Raw genomic sequence first — 25,970 nt, forward strand, 5'->3', positions numbered from 1 at the left:
CTCAGCGGAAACAGCTCTCCAGTGCGTACATAGACACAATGCACTGCCTGCCACCTCATTTGTGTTGATCTTACCCTCCGGCATCGCAGAATGAAGCCGTTCGCCGAGATTTCTTTTGTTACTTTGTGTCGATGTCTTTTGTGTGATAAGGCTAAAAAGGTTTGACGCCTTCAGAATGGCCAGTTCCTATTCGTCTGCCGGACTACCAGTGTGAAATTTCGTATTAAGATACAAAAATATTTTAGAACAGCACAAAAAAAGCTTATAAAGTAAAATTATTGCTTTACAACACCTTTGCATCTAGAATATTGTGAATTTTCTGAGCAAAACATTCGATGAACTGGCATGATAACAAAGAGAAATAGATATTTTTCGAAGCTTACACAATGACTAAAGTATGTCTTGCGCTTTTATTTTAGTGGGTCTTCGTTGTGTAAGCACCTACAAGCTGGAAAAAGGGTGAAGTCTGCACTGGTTGAAAGGTGAAAGTACCAGACACAACCATGTGGTATAGTCACTGAAAATAATTCTATAAGCGTATGTCATATACTAATGCTGAGTTAGGCTCAGCCGCTGTTAAGAGAAGGATAACATCGTGAGCACTTTCCTAAGCAGTGAACGCTATTCATTATCGCAATTCGTTGAAACAGTCGGCAACCACTGCTTAGCTAAGCGAAAATATTTCTTTGAACCGTCAATATTAGACTATATGCCTTCTTGTAGCGTACAGGTAAGCTTCGCGAGTGCACATAAATTAAGTGAATCTATTGCTTGCCTTGGTAATATAACCGCACAATTTCTAGTGTAGACAGACACTTTTGAAAAACCAAATAGTATTTTTTTGTGCGGTACAACTCGTGATACGCAAGTGCTTTCCTTGCAGATTGGATACGCCACATGACACTTTTGCCATAACATAGAGTTTCAGCAGAATTTTGGTGAAAATTCAGCAGCCTAGGCCGAGTTGTCCTGGCTAGCTACTCAGTTTTGAAGGTTGTTTCATTGCAGACTTAGCACTGAAAAGTTAGCAGTAATGAAAGTGCCGCCACATCGGCGGCTAAATAAAGATACGTCACATGTAACTTATCTATGCGTAGCTTCTATATTGAGCCAGTTGAGACACTGTGAGGAAAGAACATTTTCCAAAACACTATCGTAAAGTTATTTTGTGAACATCGAATCGCCAATTTTTCGCGCAGACAGTTGTCCTCAACAACGACTGTGCAGTTTCCAATCCTTCTTCGGTGTTATTCACCAGCGCCTACCTTTAACGATGACGTGAAGGCTAGCGCTGGCATTCTGTCCTTCCTCGTTGATAACCACGCAGGTGTACTTTCCGGCGTCCTGAACAGTGGTGGCCAGAAGCAGCAGAGTGCCGTTGGCGAAAACCTTCTGACGGTGGTGGAAGGGTAGCTTACGCCCGTCTGAAATAATCACAGACGCACGCTTTGTTGAAAGTGATACGTTTTTAGCCCAAAGCAACTTAGGGTAAACACTGAGCACAGGGTCGTATAGTAGAAGCAGAAAATGTTTAACCACGATGAATGACAAATTGTATATTTGCGGTGGACGTATAGAGCAGAATGAAGGGGAAGGACAATGAAACAAAGTGGTGAAATGACCCAGAAAACAGTGCAGTGACAGTGTAGCAACCACCTGTTGTCGTCCCCTCCTAATATAATTTGTTCTACACAACACAAAATGTGTCACTTTCACAAGCTCCCGTTAACTTGACGCACCGAACAATAAGCGCAAATCTTTATCTTTGCGCGATGTTACCTTCAGGCGCGTTTCTTAAGCATGCATCTATGAACAACCGATCAAATTGTTTCCACCACTTTTCACGTAAGTGCTATTTAGACGACTTGTGGCAATCAGGACGCTTCATTCTCTACAATTTTTTTTAATAATTATTACCTCGAAGTCAGTTGTATTCAACGAGTATATGCAAAGTGCTACCATAGCCCACGAAAAACAAACCGCGTAATCAATTCTTTTATACACAGGGTTCCATGCTCAAATTGGAGTGCAGTCTGGAGCTTCACTCATGATGCGCATCAAGCATGGCGACGGGATCAGAGCCTCCTGCTGACGTCATGAGTCGCGAGCAAATATACGGCCGTTTACACAAGAACAATACGCTCCACTGCGAGCAGGACCAAGCTTTAAATAAGACGATCCCAAACACTCTTTTCGATATTTGTTTCGTCTTTCTTCTTCCCAACTTTCACACATCGATGTCTCTCCTTCCCCTCCGTGACCTTTCAGACAGCCCCCTATTCACCCGTGCCACCGATATCGCTTCCCGATGCGAAAGGAAGTCCTGCGTGCTTGGATTCACCTCGCACTTTCGCACATCCGATGCGGGTCACGTAGAGGTGCTTGTGAAACGAGACGGTAGAACGACCCGCCTAGGTTTATTTTGTTCCTTTATTTTCCACCCTGTGTTTACTTTTCGACTTGTTTTGTATCGGTATCAGCGGGGAAGGCGAAGCCCTTTTTTACTGCCTTCGCTAGCGCTCCTGTAGCTAACCTGATGGCACGGGACCTCTCTTTTCACTTTCATTGATTTCCAAAGGAAGCTGATAACTAGGGAAGGCTATATTTTCACTTTATATGAGAATTTCACGCCTTTAATTTTGCAGTCCCTGCAAGGAGCACCCCTCTCTTCCTCCATCACAGCAGTTGTCATGGTAACGAAATGAGAGAAAACTTTCGGAGGTGCGTCATTTAATTTCGCGCTGTTACCGCTCCTGATACCCGCAACTCACGAAGGCATCTCGTACGCATATTTTCTTCTCCTCCTGAAGAGTGCAACATGAACGGGAACATGGAAATGCGAAAGCTAATAAATCATCGCGATACAAACGAGGTGGGAGCACGCGGAACACACGAGTGGCAGAAACGAGAGGCACCAGCGGCGATTCTTGATTTGGCGACACCGCGACTTCTTTTCAAAATTCGCCAAACGACACATTACTCCTTTTTTCTTATCCTCCTGAACGACGTGACACAGCACGGTAATGTCGCAAGTATAAGTAAATGTAAACGCGAATGATTTGTTTTTCGAACGACTCTCTAGAAGATGTCGCTGTTCTTTTTTTGCACCTGCTTCTATTATTGAGTGATGCTTGTTAGCCGCCGGCGTCTTTCCTGCTTTTGATTTTTATTAACTCTTTTAAAAGAGCCGTGAGTGCCAAATCAAGTTTATTTGCGCCGCCGTGGAGCTAGTATACTCTGAGACGTAACACAACTCTGGCTAGCTTGTGTGGCTCCTTCAAATCTTAATCTTGGTTGTTAGTGTGTTGCTCGACACACACACACACGCACAATGAAGGAACAAGAAGAGTAACATGAACCATTCTCTTCTCAATAAATTGTATCAATCGTCTTTCTTTGCACCTTTTTTACTCCATCAAATCAACTAGAACTTCGACCTCCATCCGGACTTCGTCGACGTGAAGCTTCGCTTCTTTCTCGGCTTTGCTGGAGAGTTGCTTTCGCAAAAGTATATACCACCCTCATGAGAGTGGCCGACAGTGCGGAATGCGAAGTCTACGGCACCGAAGAGGACATCAATCATCTGCTATGCCACTACACTCAGTTTGCCTCTGAGACAAAAACTTACTGATGCGTTGCGACAATTGGACGACCGTCCACTGTCTGTGTAGATGCTGCTGGAGCACCGTGCCCCTCTTCCACCGGCTCACAAGGCAGTCAAAGCCATCTTGCGCTTTCTGATGACCACGGGTCTATATGACCGCCTTCGCCTTTTGCACAGTAACACCGTTGCATACGCGTCAGCTCATCTACTGACAATTTTCTCCTCTTTTTCTCCTCCTCGTTCTCCTCCCTCTCTCATCTTAACACTCTTACTTAAAATTCTACAACCCTAGCAATCTTGGCATGTGCCTGGGTAACCTCCCCGCATTGTCTTTTTTGTTCTTTCTTTTTTCTTAGCTAATCCGTGTTTAGTTGGAAGGAGAGTGAGGTGAGCTGGAGCTTTCCTGAGTGAGCTTTAACACCGAAGTAATCTTTGGAATGAATTAAGTTGTCTGTACACCACTTGTTACTTGACGTTGGTACGTAATTGCGGCCGTAAATGTAATATACTCCTATATTGGAAGATTGATGCTCGCCTTACTACACAAGGTAAAAAAAGAACAAACTCTCGGAGGAAAGTACTACCCGTGTACGTAAGCGCGCTTCCCTGCCGTGTATGTTGAGTGATCAGTATTCAAACTAGCAAAATATGATCGACTTAGCCGAGAAGCTGGGCTCGAGTTGTTAAAGTAATTGCGGACAGCAGTTTTTTCATAACCTCTTATCTTTCCTTTTCCTTCTCTTTTTTTCTTTCTTTCTTTCCTAGCACCATTTTCAAAGAAAATTAAGGCAACATTTTGTGCCGATACGACCCACCTACGCAACAGTTCGTTTGACCTTGGGATGCACCAATGTGCACACGGATGGATGGATGAAAAACTTTTATTGGGGTCCTGAAGGATTTCGCCCCCGTTTTATAGGGGTAGGATCGTGGGCCGCTTCCACGTTGGGACGTGGTGGTTCCCAAAAAAGAGGCAGAGAATCAGAAGAAATTGAATTCCTAAAAAGGTGAAAACTCGTGAATACGATATCTTGCCCCCACATTATTTCGCTACATTGCAATGAAATTATGAAAATGCGGGCTGGGTGAGAATACAAAGTGAGTGTATGACATCGAGAGCTTGTAATGCAAGGAAAAACCAAGTGAAACTTCCGGAGTTCAAAATGCTTGTATGTAAGAGACGCTTCCCAATAGATGCTTCAAAATTAAGATTTTAAAAGGCACCACCAGAAGAATCTAGATGAATGCAACTTCGGAAGCCCGAAGTGCTTCCACCCCAAAGATGAAGGCACACATCTGCCCCGATGGGCGCGCACATTCGAGTGACGCAATGAGCTGCAGGGCCAGTGACACCGGCTTCGGAGATCACTGCCCGATGGATGAGAGGAACTATCTATTCGGGAGTGAAAAAGGCACGCCAATAGGACCCAGCGGTTTTTGCCGCTAGGTCCTATTGGCGTGCCTTCATACTTCATAATTTGTATGTGACTATGAATAAAGTAAACAGAATCGTAATAAACAAGACTGTAAGGCAGGGAGACATGATCTTTCTAATGCTATTCACCACGTCTTCAGAGGAGGTTTTCACGGGCCCTAGATGGAAAAGAGTCATGGATAAGAGTCAATGCATGCAAATTATATTAGCACCTGTGATTTCCTGATGACAATGTCTTGATGAGTAACTCAGGCGTCGAATAACAGCTCAAGATTACTGAACTGGACATGGAACGCAAAAGAGTAGGTCTTATTATGAATAAAACTAATGTAACGAGCAACAGTCTCGGAAGAAAACAGTAGTTCGCGTTAGGTGAAGAAATGCTGGAAGTTTTCAAGGAATGTGTCTTCTTTGGACAGGTAGTAAGTGTGGAGCGGAACTATCAAAGTGAAATACCTAGAAGAATAAGAATGGGGTGGACAACTTTCGACAAGCACTCTGAAATTATCAGTAGTTGTTTACCACTAACACTCAAGAGCAAGGTATATAACAGCTGCATATTGCCGGTGTTTACTTACGGAGCAGTAGTCTGGAAGCTCACAAAGAGGGTCCAGCTTATATTGAAGACGACGCAGCGAGCGATGGAAAGAAAAAAAAGTCACAGCTTTGCTGCAAAGGCGAAGCAATGAATGCGATACCAACAAATTAGAAGGTCACGCGCAGAATGGCAGGCAGATCGAAACGTGTCCTGTGTTTCTCGGGCACAAATGACACACGAAACGTATACTACTCACAGGTACCGGTGAACGCGAATAAGCGTCTCAGTTCTTACTTGGCTGTGTCTGAAAAGCGCGCCGTTTTCGCAAACGGAGTCTGTGCAACCATTGCAGTGACCTTTGTATGCCCGGTAAATACAACAGAATTGTACCGACGAAACCCAAAGGCTAGCAAAGAAGAACGATTCTCCCCACTGCAAGATAAGGGCGCGCGATCGAGCATACATCCCCTTATTTTTTACGTGGGCCAAAGTAAGCGTGAGATATGAAAGCCACCGCGCGCTCACCGCACCATCTTGCTGATAATGCTGAAAACACGATAGTTCCACCCCCCGAGATGCCCGGCAACAGCGGCAAGTGGTAAATATATGGAAAGCTTGCCATTTGAATGGTAAAAGAGGTATTTCTTGGTGGCTCAGTGGTTAAGGCCTCGCATTCACGACGCACAGGTCCCACGTTCGATTCCGCGGGCTGGAGTCTTTTAAATAGGATTGTCTTTCTTGGAGACCTTCGACACAAAAATTTTGGTCTGTCTGTCTGTCTGTCTGTCTGTACACTTGTCTGTTTGTCCACTTTTACAGCAACGGGTACCTAAAACGGCCGACCCCATCCGCAGCACCCACCATGTTGCTCAAGATTCACCGTTCATACCTGTGCAATTGTCAAGAAAAAGCAATATTGCGAGTGTATGGGGCACAATAACAACACATATATATTCTGCATGTGCGTCTTTTACTAAAAAGACATACATAAGTAATTTTAAGGACCGTAGCGCTTAACACGCTGCGCTTACCATGCAACGCTCGCACGAAAAGGCGAGTGTTTCCAACGCTTTGCTAAGACGAGACGGTGGCGGCTCCTTCCCTTCGCATTGCGTTCTACACCTCATCACCTCTGAGATGGGTGCGCAAACCCGTCTAGGAGCTACGCACTTCGTTTTGCTAAAAAATTGCCAGATGGCGCTCATGTTTCACGTGTAATGTGACTTGATGCGCTCGTTCGCCTCCGTTGCGCGCTCGATGCCCTGTAACGCAGTGCCTCCAGAATACCATTCACCAATTTGCTTGCGCAGAACAATAAATAAACGTTTTGTTCACTCTCTCCACACTAAGACTATCGTCTTTCGATGACATTTGCTGATTACCATGCAGATACGGGGCCAATTTTTCTGGGATTTTTTTTTCTTTCTTGCGTGTGCATATATATAGATACGTATAGATATACGGTGCATGACGCCAACGCAGGCGGCAAAATCTAGCCGAGAGTGTCCATAAAATGCTATCGCAATCAAATGACAGGTGGAACATTTAGAGACAAGACTAGAGCAGAGTTTATCTGGGAACAAACAGGTGTTAAGGACATTACAGTTGAAATAAAAAAGAAATAGCCGTGGCAGGGCACGTAGCGCGAAGGCAAGATAATCGCTTCTCAGTAAGGATCACAGAATTGATTTCCAGAGAAGGCAAGCGGGTGAAGGAGAGACAGAAAGTAAGGTGGGCAGATGAGAATAAAAAGTTCGCTGGTGTAACACGGCAGCAAAAAGCACGAGACTGGGTTGATTGGTGGATCATGGGAGAGGCACTTGCCCTGAAATGGGTGTACTCAGTTTGATGATGATGCTAATGATGATTATGATGATGATGATGATGACGATGATAATAGACAGAAACTAGGCGTACACACTTAAAGGTACGTGTAAGCACGCTCTGAAGTGAGTGGTGAATGCGATTGACACTCGATATGCTAAGCGATCTCACCTTTTTCCCAGTGAACAGATTTGATTGGGTAGGTCAGCAGCGAGCAGTGCATCTCCAGCGCTTCGTTGCTCACTGCGGTGCGGTTGGATCCGAAGGGTCGCACTGCAGGTGGTCCCCGCACGGCCACGCGTGCAGTGGCCTCCGCCGCGCCAGCCGAGTTGACGGCTACGCATCGCCACAAGCCGGCCTCTTCGGTCCGTATGCGAGAAATGTTTACGTAACTGGCCAGGTGGTTCTCGCCGTGAGAAACCTGCGAGAGATTAGATAGATAGATAGATAGATAGATAGAAAGATAGATAGATAGATAGATAGATAGATAGATAGATAGATAGATAGATAGATAGATAGATAGATAGATAGATAGATAGATAGATAGATAGATAGATAGATAGATAGACGGACGGACAGGCAGACAGGCGGACAGATGGACGGACGGACGGACAGACACAGATAGATAGATAGATAGATAGATAGATAGATAGATAGATAGATAGATAGATAGATAGATAGATAGTTTACTTTGCTCATTTTAATTATCCCACCATGGTGCCACAGCCGCTACGAACCCAGTCATGGCAGTCACAATTTGAACGTAGGCAAGGCTGGTGCATATAAAATTAGATAAATACCAAATATAAGATGATCGGAACTTCCGCCACCCTTCTCTGTGACGTGTACCATCATCATATAAATATTTTGGCGCGTAAAACTATTTTATTGGAAGATGAATTCTTTGCAAGAATAAAATAGAAATTAAAATTAAAAAGACGTCTGTGACATCAAGTGCCAAAACCACGATGTGATTGTCAAGCACGCTGTGGAAACATGGTCCATATGATTTAAAGTGCAATGACATCGGACAAGTGCCTGGACTTCTAGTATTTCACCTCCGTTGAAACGAGACCTTTGCGGACGGTATCATACCCGTGAATCATGTCAGCCGCTGTGCACAGTTACTAATGCTGCATAGTGGTGCTTGAGAATCACCACTCTCATAGACTAAGTTTTCCTCTTGCTATACTTCTAGATCAAAGTGTTGGCTTTACTATATTTTCTTTTAACGATGATAGTCTTTCTTGCTATATATGAACGCAAAAATATGTCTGTCTGTTTGTCCGTCCGTTCGTTCGTCCGTCCGTCCGTCCGTCCGTCCGTCTGTCTGTCTGTCTGTCTGTCTGTCTGTCTGTCTGTCTGTCTGTCTGTCTGTCTGTCTGTCTGTCTGTCTGTCTGTCTGTCTGTCTGTCTGTCTGTCTGTCTGTCACACTATTCATCCACCTGGGCTACTGGTGGCTGGGTTCATATTTGAGAACATTGTTGATCAAAAAGCTAATATTATGCATACCTGAGACGCAAATTCATTATGTAAGTATTAGGTTGAGTATTCTTTTAATAGAAAATACATAAATTTGTAATTCTAGAGATCCCAGTGTTTAAAACGCTGCGCTTTAAATGTGACGCATGCATGAAAAAGACGACTTGCAGTAATCTTTCGACGACATTTGCAGCGAAGCGCGCAAACACGCTGCCATTTTGTTTCAAAACGGAAGTGTTTTTTGCGGGTTGGTCCAAGATTTAGGTGACGAATTTTCGTCACGGTGCTTATGTAGAGAAAAACGCACATCATTAAATGACAAAAATTATTATAAAATTCTTTCATCAATAGAAGTTCAACCTATGTCTTCCACGAAAAGAGATGAACTAACAAATGCTGAACGCAGCCTCCGCGATTAGGTTTTGGCGTGCGTCGTTGCAACGCGCCCTTACCATTTCGTGTGTTTGTCCTGAAGGAGAAGTGCAACTTTGTCGACGCCATGAAGCACTGCGAGACGGCTACCTTGACCAGATCCTTGGCCTGACTCAGAGCATTCAATAATATTAAAAATAGCCTACACGAGGCGCGCGTGATTCCCCTGGCTACAGTAAAACTTTCCCAGCTTACGCTCACCCAACGAAAATCGCGACAAGGCTTGAGGTACGGCACAAGGTGCTTCGAGTTTCCGGCCATGGCATTCACCTATTTAACATGCCGCAGAATGGTGACCTTCACCTATGTTCTTTGTTTCCGCAGTGACGCTTTTCTGGCTGTCACAGCGCTTTCTTCAATCGTGCTCTCAATGGTAACTAACTACCACAACAGTTCGTTTAATAATTGGCCGTGGTCATTAGCCATCAGGAAGGATATTTGCCCCCAAGCGTCACGTTAAACGGTGTAGTAGCAGCCAAACACCAAGAGTCATCGCACAGGCTCTCTTTTACCAGTGCTAAGAAACATTCATCTGCTTCTGTGACACATTTTACTTTGGTTTACGCCAATGTTTATGCCACAGAGACCAACCATACTTTTTAGAGCGAAGCTGTTCTTGTTGTCAATTGTTTTTGCCCGTAATAGCGTAAAAATCGTCACGTGCTTCTGCGGTTGGGCGAGTGTGAGCTTAGAAGAGAAAGAGCTCCACTACGCCAAGATGGGAGAGTGTGAGACTTGGTTGAAAGGCGAAGAGCTGAGAGGCATGCATCAAAGACGCAGGGTGACGCTCGGGCAAAAAAATGATCCATTGAGAGGAAAGTGAATGAATACAATGTTCATATGCTCAGCGGAAAGCCACACCGGATGTTGTGCGCGCAAATGTGGTCTGGTTGAGCATGACAAAGACGAGCACTACCTTCGTCTTTTCGACGGCACTCGCAAAGTAGAACGTGCCATATTTATTTTTGGTGGTTGTCCGTTGGCGGCGTTGGTGTTCGCTGTAGTCGACCGCGATGGCAATAAGGATGATGCTTGTGTCTATGAACTAGCGCGTTCATTGCGTGCCTACTATACGTACAAGGAGGTTTTTTTTCCAACCTCCTTGTTTACGTCATGGCGACGACAATGATGACGATGACGATGACGCTTATAATCACAGACAACGACTGCCATGTGAAGTATATGGCGTATCGATATGCTCTAGGGTGCACATTATATGACTGGAAACAAGCAATGATCAGCCGGGGAACTGCCCAGACTTTGAGTTTGCCAACTTCAGGCTAGATACAATACAGCGAAGCAGCAAAAATGAAGGAAAACTGAATTCTCAACACAACATACCAATTATGACCAACAAACATAGTACCTAACTGTACGTCACTGGGCACTCATTACGTGCATGACTTGTCATTGTCGCGGGTGATTTACAGTAACAACGACTAACACCAAACGATCCTACTGCATCAGCCACTCATCATTCGCTTTGTAGATAACACGGATTTTTTTATGATAGTTATCCGCTGTTCGGCCCGGCTGATGAACTTGATAATGTAATTCTTATGAAAATCACAAATGTCTGCCTAGGTGAAGGCCTGCGATGATACTGCAGTGTACATGCCACAGAGAATGAATTGTGTACGCGCTGATGAGACAGTGGTAAAAGTCGGACACGCACTAACACACACACCTGCACGCACACACACACACACACACACACACGCACACGCACACACACACACACGCACACGCACACACACACACACGCACACGCACGCACACACGCACACACATGCACATGCACACGCACACGCACATGCACACGCACACGCGCACGCACACGCGCACGCACACACGCACGCACACGCACACGCACACGCACGCACACACACACACACACAAACAGACTGTTACATAGCATACTTTTCTGAACAAATCGAAGTCACGTTGCGCTAAAATCTGCACCCAGGGAGCTGTCTAGAGATGTCATGCTTTATCTTACTCTCAAGCATAATTGTCCTTTGACTTACTTTTGTTCCTTTTCTTAAAAACTGGATGCTGGTCCAGCTACAATCAAGAACAATATGGCATAGATATCGAGCACGTCATTAATGACCTGAAATTACGAGCCAATCTGCTTCAAATAAGAGAAAGACCAGCACGATCTAGGAAAATTACTATCGCGGTGGAGCAAATGAACGCAACTGGTATTTGAATGTACTGATCAGCGGCTATGATTTCTGCCGGGTCGCTGTCATGACGTTTTTAAATGCGAAACATTTCTTGGTGAGCACCACGCGCTTCGAGTATTTCTATCTTTACACGAATCTGTCGATTTATCCTTCTGTTTAACACCTATTTACCTTCATGTACACCAGAATTTGCGTGCTAGCGCAAGACAGTATGAGAAATGTGACTGCATGTCTCGTCATATTTAGAATAACCTCAAAGTCCTGCTGCATATACTGCTCAAACACTTTTTCCTTACACGTGTGACATAGATCCTTATACCACAGGCCATGGTATGCGAGAAGGTGCCCAAGGTGGTTGACAATTTTATATTTAACTAGAAACGATGAGGAAATACATCAGTAATTATATAGTAGGAGCGTTGAAATGTGCATTAGCCGCTTAGAGTCGGTGATTTCAAAAATAACAAAATTAGGATCTCAATGGGAATGAAACCCAAGTGTTCTGTGGGGTAATCGGGGTATTTATACCATAATATAATCGGGGTTTGCCAGGTTCGAGAACTGCTTTGAAAAAATTCAATTGTAAAACGTTGCTTGAACCCGGGGAAATATGCAAACGAGAGTTCCGTGTTGTACAAGTATTTACGTTGCAGTGTGACACGTCAGTTTTATAATACTAACGTTGGAGCTCTAACGGGACGGCCGTAGTTATTCCAGACCATAGGTTAATCATTGGAGGCACCTATATAGACACCAGTACAGTAGACAGTCGTGCTAGGACCACGACTGCCTACTATACTGGTGTCTATATTGGTGTCGTGTGACACTGTGGTAGGACCACAGTGTCACACGACTACTGTACCTAATGTTCATATACCTCATGACGCGTACCTCAAAGCCAAAAAAGAAGTGTTCACTACGTGCTTCAGCATTACGCCTTGCGCAACTGGCATCACCAACTGATAAAAAATTATTTGAGCCAGCCCCTGCTGTTTAAGGTGGGGCGCTTTAGCGGCATAGCGTCGTTACGCAACTGTGAACAACCAGTTCTCACCTTCAAATGCACGGTACGTTTAATAAAATTTTGACAGTAGTTTACTGAGTACTACATATCCTGGTCACGTTATGCCAATTTTAAAAGTGCCCAATACCCAAGTTCCTTATGCATCCTTCGCACATGAATGACTTCGATGTTACGCGAGGTTGGCCGAATTTTTTCAAAGCAAGGGTTCCGATTTCTTGCATCTTAAAGATGTGGTGAAGCAACGCCCGAAAGAAGGTGTTTTCGAGCATTTGAAGATTAGCTGTTTTAGGGGCAAAGCTCTTTAGGGCGTGGGTCTGTCGCTCCTCTGTATGTATAGAGTAGTACGTAGCCACCGGTGGCACATACCCGCTCTAGAGCGGGTATGTGCCGCAGGGGATGCGAGATTGGAGATGGCGGTACTTGGAGTGTTCACTAGATGGACGCACGGATGGACAGAAAGACAGACAGACTAGCAGACTAGCAGACTTCCATCTGCGTGGCCGCATGGCCGCGCAGATGGAAGGAAGCAAGAATGAACATATATATATATATATATATATATATATATATATATATATATATATATATATATATATATATATATGGCAATAACTATTGGCAGTGTATTTTGGCGTGGACAGAAGAACAATATCGTCATCAATTTCGTTGGCTATACTTCGTGTTACGTAGGCCACGCAGCAAGATTACCGGCTACACCTGCTTCTTTCGCTGTTTTGAAGTTTATTAATGTTTTGCCTATCAGGTTTAGTGCTGTCTAGCCTGGTGGGGCGTTTGAATTCATTTGTTGTGAATATTGTTGAGTTGGAACAATGGCGTCTCATCAAAAACGACTTACTGTAATTATTGTATATATCGAGGTGGTTGTTCCTTAGAAACACCAAACAAGTGAATCTCCATGTTCCTCTGATTTTTGTTCTTGTGGCTCCGCAATATTCTTACTCGAAGAGCTTCATGCATTGAGGCGTAGGCTGTTGGCTGATGATGTGCAATGGGTTGTAGCGCAACGGTGTTCCAGCGCTTATACCACGAACAGTTCGCTTTCTCCAAAATCAGCCTAGTAGGCACGAGCATCGACTTTACATACCTCGCTGATGTTGATTCTGCTGGATGATTTGATGTGGCGAGCAGGAATGCCATCGACGCTCCACGTTATCTTGGGAGCAGGTGAACCCATGGCTTCGCACTTGAGGAGCAAGGAGTCACCTGGTTTCACTTTGAAATCCTTGGATGATTCCAGTAGAACAGGAGCGGTGTCTGCGTGAAATAAGGAATTTGATGTATACAAAAAGCGCGGGCACGCAGGTACTGCTTTGTTGAAAATAGCGCAGATAGATGTAATTTGAACGATATGTCAAATAGGCGCAATAGATATGATGATAACTACGTTAGCATTTTCTGACTTGAATATATATAGTTAGGGCTAATCAGGTACACTAAATTAACGAAAGCTTGATAGTGGCGTAACGGCTACAACAAAATTCTGAGAACAATATGCACTAAGTGTGCGCTTTGTGCAAAGAAGTTACCATTTATCTTTAAGTCATGGTGCATAAAACATAGAAAACCGCACACACACACACATGTATGTATATATATATATATATATATATATATGAGATCTAACAGACAGTAATGCCAAGGAATGTACAGGGGAACTTATTAGAACCAATGGAATGTAAATAAGAAGAAAGAAAAGTGGATGAAAAAATAACCAGCCGTGAGCAGGAATCGAACTTACGAACCTACGAACCTACGATTCCTGCTCACGGCTGGTTATTTTTTCGCCCACTTTTCTTTCTTCTCATTTACATTCCATTGGTTTTAATATCTTCCCCTGTACATTCCTTGGCATTACTGTCTGTTAGATCTCATTAATATTGTGTCAAAACACGGAAAAACGAGCCCTTAGGTATACACTTCTTTCCCTTATATATTTATATATATATATATATATATATATATTCACTGCATGACCAGCTGACTGTACATGGTGATAGGAAGGAAGGAAGGAAGGAAGGAAGGAAAATAGGGGGAAAAGAACGGCAGTGAGGTTAACCAGCCTATACGCAGCCGGTTTGCTTCCCTGCGCATGGCAGAGGGATCGGGGAGATGAAAGATCGAGAGCAGAGAGGGAAGAGAGAAACACAGCACATTCAGCAGCACAAGGGCGCACACTCAGTCATAGACCAGTCTTGTCTTTCGCGGTGTGTGACATTGCTGTGACAGCCGCTTGTTCAAGTCCGTGTCGCGTAGGAATTTCAACAGAGCTTTCGTCGCCTTTTGTTGCAATGTCTTCTCTAGGGCCCTTGACAGAATAGTGTCCACAGACATTTGACTGTTGTCGATGCCCGCAACAGCGGACGCCAGTGACTGTCTCTGGATTTCATACAACGGACAGTCACACAGGATGTGGTGTAGCGTTTCTTGGCAATGACAGCCATCGCAGAGAGTGCTGTCGGCCATTCCTATGACAAAGGAATAAGATTTTGTGAACGCCACTCCTCGCCATAAGCGATGAAGAAGGGTGGCTTCTCTTCGGTCGAGTCCAGTGGGCATGCTGAGAGCCATCAAAGAGGACAGGTGGTGTTGACAATTCGTATCGATGCTTGGTGGGCACAATAGTGAAAACGTGATTTCACGCGCAAGTCGTCAAAGATAACTGGCAGCATCGGTCCGCGAAAGTGGTATGGCTTCTTCTCGTGTTCCTTCAAGGGCTGCCCGCGCGGCAGTATCCGCATGTTCGTTCCCTATGATGCCGCAGTGACTTGGCAGCCATTGAAGCGTCACATAATGCCCTTTCTCGTGTGAAGTGTGGAGAGGGCATCGAGTTTCGAAAACAAGCTGTTCGTATGGCCCGCGACGCAGTGCTGAGAGCACAGATTGTAGGGCAGCCCTTGAGTCGCTGAAAATTGACCATTGTTGCGCTAGTTCCCGATTGACCACACAAAGTGCAGCGCGCAAAGCAGCTAGTTCCGCTGCTGTAGATGCCGTGGAGTGGTCAGTCCTAAAGCTGATGATAACACCTCTCCCTGGGACAACTACTGCCCCTGACGAACACTGGCGATTCGTGGGACCATCGATGTATACATGTATGCTGTCTGAATATTTCTCGCGCAAAAGAAGAAGAGACAGTTGTTTCAGCACGGGCGACGAAAGCTTAGATTTCCTCCAGATCCCTCGTACAAAAAGATGCACTGTGGGTCGAATAAGACCACCAAGGGAGTATGGGTGGTTTAGATGCAGGAGTGAAGCCCGAGGGAAGTTTATCGTTGTATTTCACAATCATTGTGGCGAACGATGCTTGGCGCCTCTCTGAAGGCAACAGTGCAAGGTGATGACAGGGACCACGTGCGAAGTGTCTGATGTGCGTTCTCAGGACTTCTACAACAATGTCAGTTTGTATCAGATAGTCACCAGCAATTGCAATTGTTGCTTCTGTTGACGTACATCTGGGCAGACCGAGGCACACTCTTAGCGCTTGGGCTTGTACTGCCTGTAGAACACGAACATTGGTCTTGCAGGTATTGCTAAGCACGGGCAAGCTAGATGTGAGGAAACCGAGAAACAGGGCTCTGTAGAGCTCCATCATTGCGTCTACTGATATCCCCCACGTCTTTCCTGCCAGGAACTTGAACAGTTGGGAAAGAGCGGTCAGGCGCTTCTTCATACAGGTCACATGCGGACTCCAACAGAGGTCCCTATCAATAATGATGCCCAGAAACCGGTGGGTTTTGGCGTAAGAAATCGGTCGCCCGCAGATTGAGATGACATAAGGGGTCATTGCTTTGCGAGTGAAGGCCACCAGCGCGCATTTTTCTGGTGATATGCTGAGACCTTGTTTTAACAACTAGTTGGCAATCATAGTTGCTGCTTTTTGAAGCCAGGAACGTATCTGAGGACGTGTGACTGCCGAAGTCCAGACACAGATGTCGTCTGCGTATATTGAGATTTTAATGGTGCTTAGCAAGTATTCAGCAAGACCAATTAGTGCAAGATTAAATAGCGTCTGCAGCTTTGTTTCTAGATGTGAAAGGCGCTTATGATAATGTACTACATGAAGCCATTTTGGGTGCTCTTGCGGTGGTTGGCCTTGGTGGTCGAGTCTTTCGATGGATTTTAAGTTACCTGGCTGCAAGATCATTATTTGTGTTAACAGAAGATGGCCCAACTACGCGATGCTATACTTCCAGTGGTGTTCCTTAAGGCGGAGTGCATGGTGATATGTGGAGAAAACGCTCGTCTCCTATCTTTTTACGTGCTGTGCTCTCATCGTTTACATTATGTTGAACTAACAAGAACAGGCAAGCGAACCGCTTCGCTCCTTTGAGTGTTCTGCATTCATTTATGTCAACTTTTTGTAACCATACGCAAGATCAGGTCCTTGAGGAGTTAGGTATTAGCCTTACTTCATCATTTAACATCCCGGTTTGTCGCAGTCGAATCCTTCTCTGCTGCATAAGTGGTGACTTCTTTTTCTGTTAAAATTTTAGTAAATTGTTGCGTGTATTAGCTCTCCGGAAACGCTTTCACTCGCATTTCAAAAATAATATTTCGGATGGATCATTCTGTGTATCTTCTCTATTTCAAATTAGGCTTCTTTACGCTGACAATATTTGTGTCGCACCTTGTTGAGTTTATAGTCAAGAGTGACTAAACTACAGGTTTGACTTAGTTTTTATTCCGGAGTGATTAAACTGTGGACGCACCTCCAAGAATGAGCTGTGCTGATGCCTGCGCCTGGGCGAGAGTGTTGTAGGCCAGACACTGATACATGCCACCGTCCTGGGTGGAAACAGTGGCCAGCTGCATGAGGTGTCCTTCATCGAGCAGACGAACGCGCACACCGTCGTCCAGCAGCTCCTGAGCGTCCTTCAACCACCTGACTCGGGGAGGGGGTCGACCAGCCGAAGCGCAACGCAGGGATGCCGGCTGGCCAACATGAGCATTGAGCACCTCGGGTGCTAGGCTTGCCTCTACAGATGCTGCGACAGAGTCGGAAAACGAAGGGTGAAGCTAAGCAACATTTTTGTGAAAACGCTCTAAAGAAGGAAACTAATTTTAAATATTAGATATTCATTTCAAAGCAGAGGTAAGCAACCTTTTCAGGTGCAGGGACGAATTACATGAAGCAGATATTATCGAGGGGAAGGTGGAGGGAGATTACAGTTAAATTTTAAAAATTGGCGAGTCGAGAGTATTATGTAAAGCTGACATAAAAATCGCTGTATTCTTTAAGTGGGACAGAAAGTGTGTTTTTCGTAATTTGTTTTTGTTATTATTTGAAATCATGTTTTCAGTTATTTAAGAATTCCACTATAGCAAAACTCACTTCAGAACTGCAACACTTCCAACATGATATACAGCATGTTGAATTTCATGCACTGAATTTACTTTTCTATTATCCATGTTGCTGTGATCAATCGGAATGGCACCAAAAAATAGGTGCAAACTGAAGCGGATTCTATCCAACCACTATAGTACCCTCACTTCTACATTTAAATATATCCATACGCTGATTACAGTTTGTATTTTATTATTACCTATTATTGTTTGTTATCATTAGTTGGTATGTTTTGTTATTAGCGTTTATGTTCTAATAGTGTCATACAATGGTTTGTTTCAAAAGTAATTGTTATCAACATCGTCCGCTAAACTTTTATTGAATTCGCTCGTGTGACTGCTCTCCTAAAATGCCGAATTGAAGGTCCTCGCACAAGAACAAGACAACGCTATTTGTCGTGCTCATATGGCACAGGTATTGTGTGCAAGTGTGACGAGCCCGGTTAGCTTTTATTTTTGTGTGATAAGCTTGTTATCCTAGGAAACAATTGAGCCAAAAATTCAAAAATTTGAGTTGCGTGTGTTGAAACACCAGTGCCTATCACGTCTTCACATCAGCTATTGTGGCTTAGGGGTAATGGCATACGCTGCTGGGCACGAGCTAGCTCTTTCGATTCCCGGCTATAGTGACCTATTTAGATTGGCGCAGTATGTGATGACGTTATGATACTTGCATGAGCCTGAGCCCGGATCGGAGAGCGCCACTACTACATGCCTCATAATCAACCATATCATGGTCGCGGCTTGTAAAATCACACAATTAAAATGTGTTGCAAAATCTCAAAATAGATCATTTGTATTTGGTCTGCTCAAAACGCGCTAATTTTTTTTATTCTGCTGTAGTACTGTGACAGGCTTCCTTTTTTGTTACGTCACCTGAATGCCCTTATAGGTAAAGCCTAATGGTAACGCAACCGAACTATAAAAAAAGCCGAATTAAAACTTGGAAGACGCAAGTGTTTCAATAAATAGAACTGGACACATTTTCGAACATCAGCCAGTCTTTTGGTGCACATCATTGGTGTACGCCAGGGGGGTAGTGGCTTTGCATCGACGTCTGTTACGTCAATGGGCCCCGTGACAGATGTACGGTATACATGCTTTTATCACCTATCCTTTACATCACGCTATCTCCATTCCATAAGGCAGCGGAGATGTTCCCCATTCTTTACGGGCTTGAAACGACCCGGAAGCATTGATCGTCGGCGCTACTATTGTAGTGTCTCTAAGGAACCGCAGTTGTAGATGATTTGGTTGAGAAACGTGGGTGAAAGCTTTCAAGGTTGGCGAGCACCCTCTTCAGGGCTACTTAGCTGTTATTTCTTCACGTTCACGGCGTGGCCCCTACACGCGGCAGTTTGCAAAAAAATGCATTATTTTCTTACTTTTGCACCAGTTTCTACCTGAATTAAAAGCTCAGTCTACCGAGTTCAGCATATTTAACAACAATAATTGCAAAATGAAAAGAGACAAGCAGACATCCAAGAAAAACAAAGGGCGTATTATATTGCGCTCTATGTGTTTCTTGCCTTCTTGTGTGCTATTTCGTTGGGCTACAACTGTTTAAAAAATATTACAGACAAGCAAGCCCAACTTACAACTTTGATCGAATTCAGCAGCAAATCTTTCAATTTGGCTGAAAACTGCGGCGGCACAACTTGTGTTGATTGTGCGCTTGAAAGGAACGCCATGTAATGAATGTTTTCTTGAGTGTGCCACAATTTACGAGCAAAAGGCGGCACTGATGATTATTGAACATTGATCACAAAGGCGAATATCAGGGATTGTTTAATCGAGTGTGGAAGCTTGAGAGTGGCGTATATATATAAAGGCCGACTACTCACATCGCACGTTCAGCGTGATGGTTGCCCGTTCCTCGCCCACCGCGTTGGTGACCAGGCACAGGTATTTTCCTGCGTCCCGCGGCTCCACCTTGCGGATTAACAACGATCCTTTGGTCGGTTCGTGTCTCGAGCTTCCAACGACGATGGGATCGTGCGGGCTGCCATTGTCAACTCCAGTCAGTCTTTCCCATCTGAACGGAAGAAAGAAAAATGTGGTAGAGTATGATTACGTCCACTTGTGATTCAATGCATGGAGACAATATTAACGCAATGTCATTAAGATGTTTGTTTCCTGAAAATCGCGCTGTAGAAATCGACGTCGGTGTTGTTGGCTATGAAAAAGAAGGTCACGTTGTCCGTGAGCGAAAAACGCAAATTATTCTCTACTCGAGTGCCATTTCACGGGCCCGCTGCGTGGCAAACAGGTGATCTACCACAGAGCCAACCCACTGCGTTAAGCTACTGCTGAAAAACAAAAACGTAATATGAGTGTCTAGCAGTGCTTGAAGTCTCCATAAAGAATGCAATTGTGTGGCCCAAGCGTGTGATCACACTAGGCATAACGACGTGTCAAATGCGCAGAGTGGGTTTTTTTTCCCAAAATTTCCACCCATTAGAAACACTCAGACATCTTTATTCATAATCAGCAAAAGAATTAGCATAGTGAGCAGCTGCCTAACGAACGCATAAAGTTCCCTACGAGGATTAGCAAAAGAAAGAATTATGGCGCAGAGGGCACTTACGAACTGTACTTCCGGTAGGGGTTCTAGGATAGTTTCATTGGCCGATGTTTTTTGTACAGACGCACGTTTTCTTACGGCACTGTTCAGCCATACGTCAAGAACCAAAGCAAGGATAGCATTTAAGAAGGCGTTCGGCAGATGCCCATACCGCTTTCGCATTCTACTTTCGAAGACGAAGCTCGAGTTCGTGCACTTTCTACTCGTTTTCAAATAAGCTGCTGCCACCTTATGAGAACTCAACCAGATTGTATATATTGAAGTAGGTGCACTAAAGAATTACTTAGTTCTAACGTACTATTTTCACTTAATCATACAAAGTCTTCTGGCTTTACTTAGATTATGCTACATCGTTGTGTAAGCAACATATACCCGCGAACAGACTCTCTTCGCAATAATTCAAATAACGTGATCTGACGCTTCGAAATGGGCAATCTTTGTTTTATCACACCCTCCGGAAACACCATGATATGATACAACTTCACAAGTTTCCCATATTAGAAAGTGTATAGTACTCGGAATTGTACCCATTTGTTTAACATACAGTTATTTATTTGCCCCTGCTGAGTTCTGGGACATTTTGTGAAAACTGATTATCTTATGGACGACTTTTTCAAGTAACGTAAAAAGTTGTATCAACCATGTCCATTTTTCAAAAGACAAATGTGATAAAAAAGTGAGAAATGAAATTGCTTTCATGAAACGTAAGCAAAGGGGTGGACTGAAGCAGTCATTGTGTTTCGTACCACCAGAAACCAAGTTACTACCTTGTAACGAAGTGGTTTAGGTTAGTGAACGTGCTGACGCGCAGAAAATACGTGTTTTTGGTGAAGCAAATTTTGTTATTTCTGGTGTTCTAATGATCACTAAAGGCACTTATAGGCGCTGCTTTAAATTTTTGAATTTGGAAGTTTTGAACTATCAGTGATCGCTCGATAACTGGACGCGTATTCGCTAATTCAGAAGCACTCAAGAAATTCAAATTGAAAAAAAAATGTCCAAGTCATCCTGAGCTTACCTGCAGATACAAAGGGGCCAAAAATTAGTTTTTCGTATTTAGCAACTTCCCATTGTGATTGCCTCGACATGCTTGCAATATGCACAACATGTATGTATTTTCAGAGTGCAACCTGTACCTATCAAGTAAAACAGACGAGTATCATTTATCAAGCCATAGGTGAGGTTCAAACGCTGTAAGTGCTGCAAGTTATTTTTATTCTACAACCTCATGCAATATCACTTGTTTTATTTTTTAGTTCATTGAGCTTCCTTCTTCTGCAGGTCCAATAAAGTACAAGGGCTTCATCGAATATACTGGCTTAGTTAATGGTGGTGAAATGCTAAAGCGCTATCTTTCATACCCTTCCGTTTGTTTTATTTTAGTGCAATCTTTGACGCACAGCTCCATTTCCCTCTGCTTTCCTTTTTTTTACTTCACTGTCAACAGCATTTGCTTTACACTAGTATATATTTCTAAGGTCTGCAGTAACCTACATCCGGCCGGACAGTCGCGTTTCTAAGCGATTTACATTGTGAATTCCATGGTGTGCGTCCTCTTGCAGCCTTTTCACCTCCTCTTAACTTTTACTCAACGCGGCACTCTGTTTTTGGCAGCCGAACTTCGTTCAGACCGGAATCACGAGTGAGATCTCTAGAAGCCCATTTTAAAGTCAATCGACCCAGACCGAGCTCCCAACTGCTTCTTTTCGGAGGACGCACCACTGGACAAGGCTTCCCTGTTCGTGCCAGATACCACAGACGCTTTGTGAGGAAGATGGAAAACGTAACAGTGCATCTGTAGTAGGCATTGTGGTAAGCTGCGGTTAGGCGTTAAAGTGTGTGCTGAAGGATCTGGATCGGAAGACTTGTACGAAGTAAACAGAGCAAACTTCGGGAACTTTAAAGAACTGCCATACGCGCAAGAAGTTATCTGGAAGAATGTGCAAAGTGGTGACTGGGCAGGAATACTGTATAGTTTAGAATGTGCCTGAAAAAGCTAGACGTGGGAAAAAAATGGTGTCGGCGGGGGGGGGGGGGGGGTTAAACACACAACGCAGGCTCCAATCATTGTCACGTGACTGATGGTGTGGTGGACGGCGGCGAGAAAGAGGAAACAAAGACCACGTCGGCAGTAAGTTAAAAACAATTATCGGGTGAACTTGTATCCTAATAGCAAAAGAATAAGCCACCCGTGGGTCATTGATGGCCGCGTGGCCACAAAATGGGCGCGAAACCACCTGGGGGGGGGGGGGAACGTATGCGCACATCTCCTGTCTCGTCTATGCGTGACATTTGGGCACTAGGCTGGCGAACGACTACGCTAGACATCAAACGATAACGAGAAAAAATAGTGTTGAAGCGAATACTTCCGTCAATAAGACATTGCAGCCCCTCTTCCTTTACACGTACTCGGCGCTATCAACCACAATGTTTCACTACAGCTAAAACAGTCACAGTTTTGCCAAAAGGGCGAAGCAATGCATGCTATAGCAACATATTCGAATCTTTTACGAAGCAAGTCTCGAATACGATCTTAAGTACCTCTACAAAATGGTGGTGTAAAGACGTCTTTAAACCAGAGCAATACGACATTGACACGACCCCGACGAAGACACGAGGTAGACGCAGAGCATCAGTCAACGAGTCGCCCATCAACGAAGTTGCCAGACCCCACGATCACACTAGGCTAACGACGATGATACCTCAGAAAACAGCATGTCATCGTAGTATAATATAATGACAGACTGATGACACCAGCATAACGCATCGGCAGACCTGTCGTCATCGAGTGATCGGGGGATCTGTGGCTGAGCGAAAATTCGCCTATGTCTTTGCTTCAAGCAACCACAAAGAGTGAAATCTTGGGGGACATAACAATGCCCCCTCCGAGACTTCCACGGCGTTTGTATAGGCATCTCGCACCTCCCACAAAAGTCTTCGCTTTCCTTTTTTGTATGCCCACCCCCGTCCCCCGATACCTTGGATTATGGCGGGGGCTGTGCCGTGTAGCCGGAGAGGGACAATGGCAGAGCAGGAAGCATGGCTAGAAATGATGTGCAGGTGTGCAAGTTTAGTCGGTGCCGCTGCGCGTGTCTCCAGTGTGGCTACAAAAATGGCCAATGAATGACTGTGCGCACGACAGGGCATGAATGTAGTCTGCCAGAGACCATTGGAAGACTTTTTGCGTCGTTGTTATGTAAATATGACGACGACAAGACAAAAGAAACTCCCAAAGACAGTCAGCCGACCAAAATTGGTGTCGCGTCTCTCTAGAATAAACGCACCTTAAGAGAAGACGGCCGCTCCAAGAACACTTACGGCAGCGTTTTTTCGTGTTGAGAATCAGCCCGTAGAAGCTCTCGCCTGCTTGTGGGGGCACAAGGCGCGCGCTGATCGTCGCCACGATAAGCGCCCCCCCCTCTTCTATTCACTCCCAAAATGAGCGCGTGCACGCTGACGACCTAGGCCGGAAAGGCGATGTTTGCTCTGCAGAAATAAGGAGCTAGCGCATACTTGCCGGTATATCTATGCATACATTAACATATACATGAATGACAACGGCGGGGGTGGTGGCGGCGACCGCAAAAACCAGCCGACACTGTCCACATATTTGCTACCACAATAAAAAGCTAGAAATTGGACTACTACATTTACCTGCTCAGAAATGTCAGTGCCTATGGCTAGTATTATAAGCGATGATAGCCTCAGTTCTTTTTCTTTACCCTATGCTATTATAATAAACTGTACATGCTACCCTTTGTTTGATTCGCTTTCTTGCTATTTTTTTCAGGAACTCAGCTAGCCTAGCTAATGAGAGCTACTGCCTGAAAGCAACGAGATTACACTTTTGAATTGTCCAGCTTTACTATTTCTTGGTTGGTTTCTTGATTTTATTCCTTCTATTGTTTCTCTGTGGTCAACTTTGCGTTCTGTCACCTATAACAACGCGGTCATGGGGCTCTCACAAATTCACTTCACAATGACTATGAAAATAAAATCCTTCTTTGTATACCTAGTCTAGTTAGCCTGGTTAATACGGCTGTCTTCAGACTGTGGAGGGGTTCTAATTTGGACTCTCTAGGAAATTTGATTTCGTTCATTTGATTTTCCACCTCCTGTCTTTCATTTAACCGAGCAGAGTGTTCAGTTAATGCTCCCCACCCTCCTCTTCCTCCTTCCCGGCTCCATGCTTCAGCACTCCTCATTTTACTAGGCCTTACTTGCTCCTATTCGGGTATCTAACGTAACCTCGGAGAGTGCTCTCGCGGTTATTTCCTAAATAGGAATATTTCACGCGAGTGGCATGCTGCATAAATATACCCTTACTGCATTACAACCTCTCATAACTAATATTCGAAAGTACAAGATGAAGATGGTATCGAAGAGCACGAATTGTGTCGTGTATTTTGCAAGCGAGCTCATAAGTCAATTCACTCAGTCGCGCTCAGACTCTGGCCAAGTCGTGAGTCTGAGTCTTAGTGAGCCCAGCTGAGTTATAAGTCGGTAAGTATGAGTACGACTGAGTCCGAGTGAGAAAAAGTTCAGTGAGTCTGAGTTGAGCTGAGTACAGTCGAGAAATTGTTTTTGTGATGTTCAGTCTGCGTGAGTCTCAAAAGAAAAAAAAGTGTCTTCACTGAATCTGTGAGCTGCAATTAATTTGCTGACCTATGCTGGCGAGTCACACACTATACATGCGTGGCGCTTCCAATAGGATGCAGTCGGCGAGAACCCTAGCTTCTTTAGCGCGATGTGGAGACTGAGCCATCGCACGCGAAACAACGTTGAGAGGCTTTTCGTTTTATTCCTTCAAGAGCCAAGGAGGACGATGAGCGCTCTTTGGTAGACAGGGGAAATACGCAGTACACCTTTTTTTTCCTTAATAACGCGATAGCATAAGAAAGCTCGTGTCGCAGAAATTCCGCCGTTGGTGTTGGCACCATTGGTTGTGAGGGAAAAATTATTCGTGAGCGAAAAACTGAGAAAGAAGCAATAAAACAAAGAATAAAATTTTCGGTCTCATGGGGGATCGAATTCGAGCCGTTCACGTGGCAAGCAGGTGTCCTATCACAAAGCCTCGACGTTACTTGGAGCTGCTTCGGGAAAAAAGAAAACCTACATAAATGCCATGTAGTGCAAGGAGTCTCCTTAACGTATTTGATTCGACAGGTGTCACGACGAAAACGAGCCCATTCAGTGATTTGTAAGCGCAATTGAGAGCCCATCAAACTACGTCAAAGAAAGGCTAGGGTAGTGCAGCCATCACCACTGGAAACGCACAGGAACTCTGAAACAGCCATAAAAATGGATAACTATGTCCATCTAGTGGAAAACATATAATGCCTTTCCAGAGGCGTTGATCAAGCAAACAGCAAACAATAGATAATGTTCTGCCATCTGTGAGGCATTGTGAGACACTTTATGGCCTCCGAGATAACGAGCGTGCGGCGGGTATCTTGGAGGCCATGCGGCTGTTGCTTTAGAATAAAAACCTGTAGG

General features: G+C 44.5%; 1 protein-coding gene across 1 annotated transcript in view; it reads right to left on the reverse strand.

The window, feature by feature from the left end:
- The window catches only part of LOC119172847 (cell adhesion molecule Dscam1-like), a 165,481-nt gene that overhangs the window by 84,785 nt on the left and 54,726 nt on the right, over positions 1-25,970 (reverse strand). The window contains exons 6-10 of the mRNA XM_075893167.1: positions 19,735-19,925; positions 17,257-17,532; positions 13,635-13,804; positions 7,573-7,822; positions 1,266-1,424 (exon numbers count right to left, since the gene is read on the reverse strand). Coding sequence (XP_075749282.1) covers positions 1,266-1,424; positions 7,573-7,822; positions 13,635-13,804; positions 17,257-17,532; positions 19,735-19,925 — 1,046 coding nt within the window. The remainder of the gene's footprint in view (positions 1-1,265; positions 1,425-7,572; positions 7,823-13,634; positions 13,805-17,256; positions 17,533-19,734; positions 19,926-25,970) is intronic.

This window comes from Rhipicephalus microplus, chromosome 4 (assembly GCF_043290135.1).
Source record: "Rhipicephalus microplus isolate Deutch F79 chromosome 4, USDA_Rmic, whole genome shotgun sequence".
In the NCBI taxonomy this organism is placed as follows: Eukaryota; Metazoa; Arthropoda; class Arachnida; order Ixodida; family Ixodidae; genus Rhipicephalus; species Rhipicephalus microplus.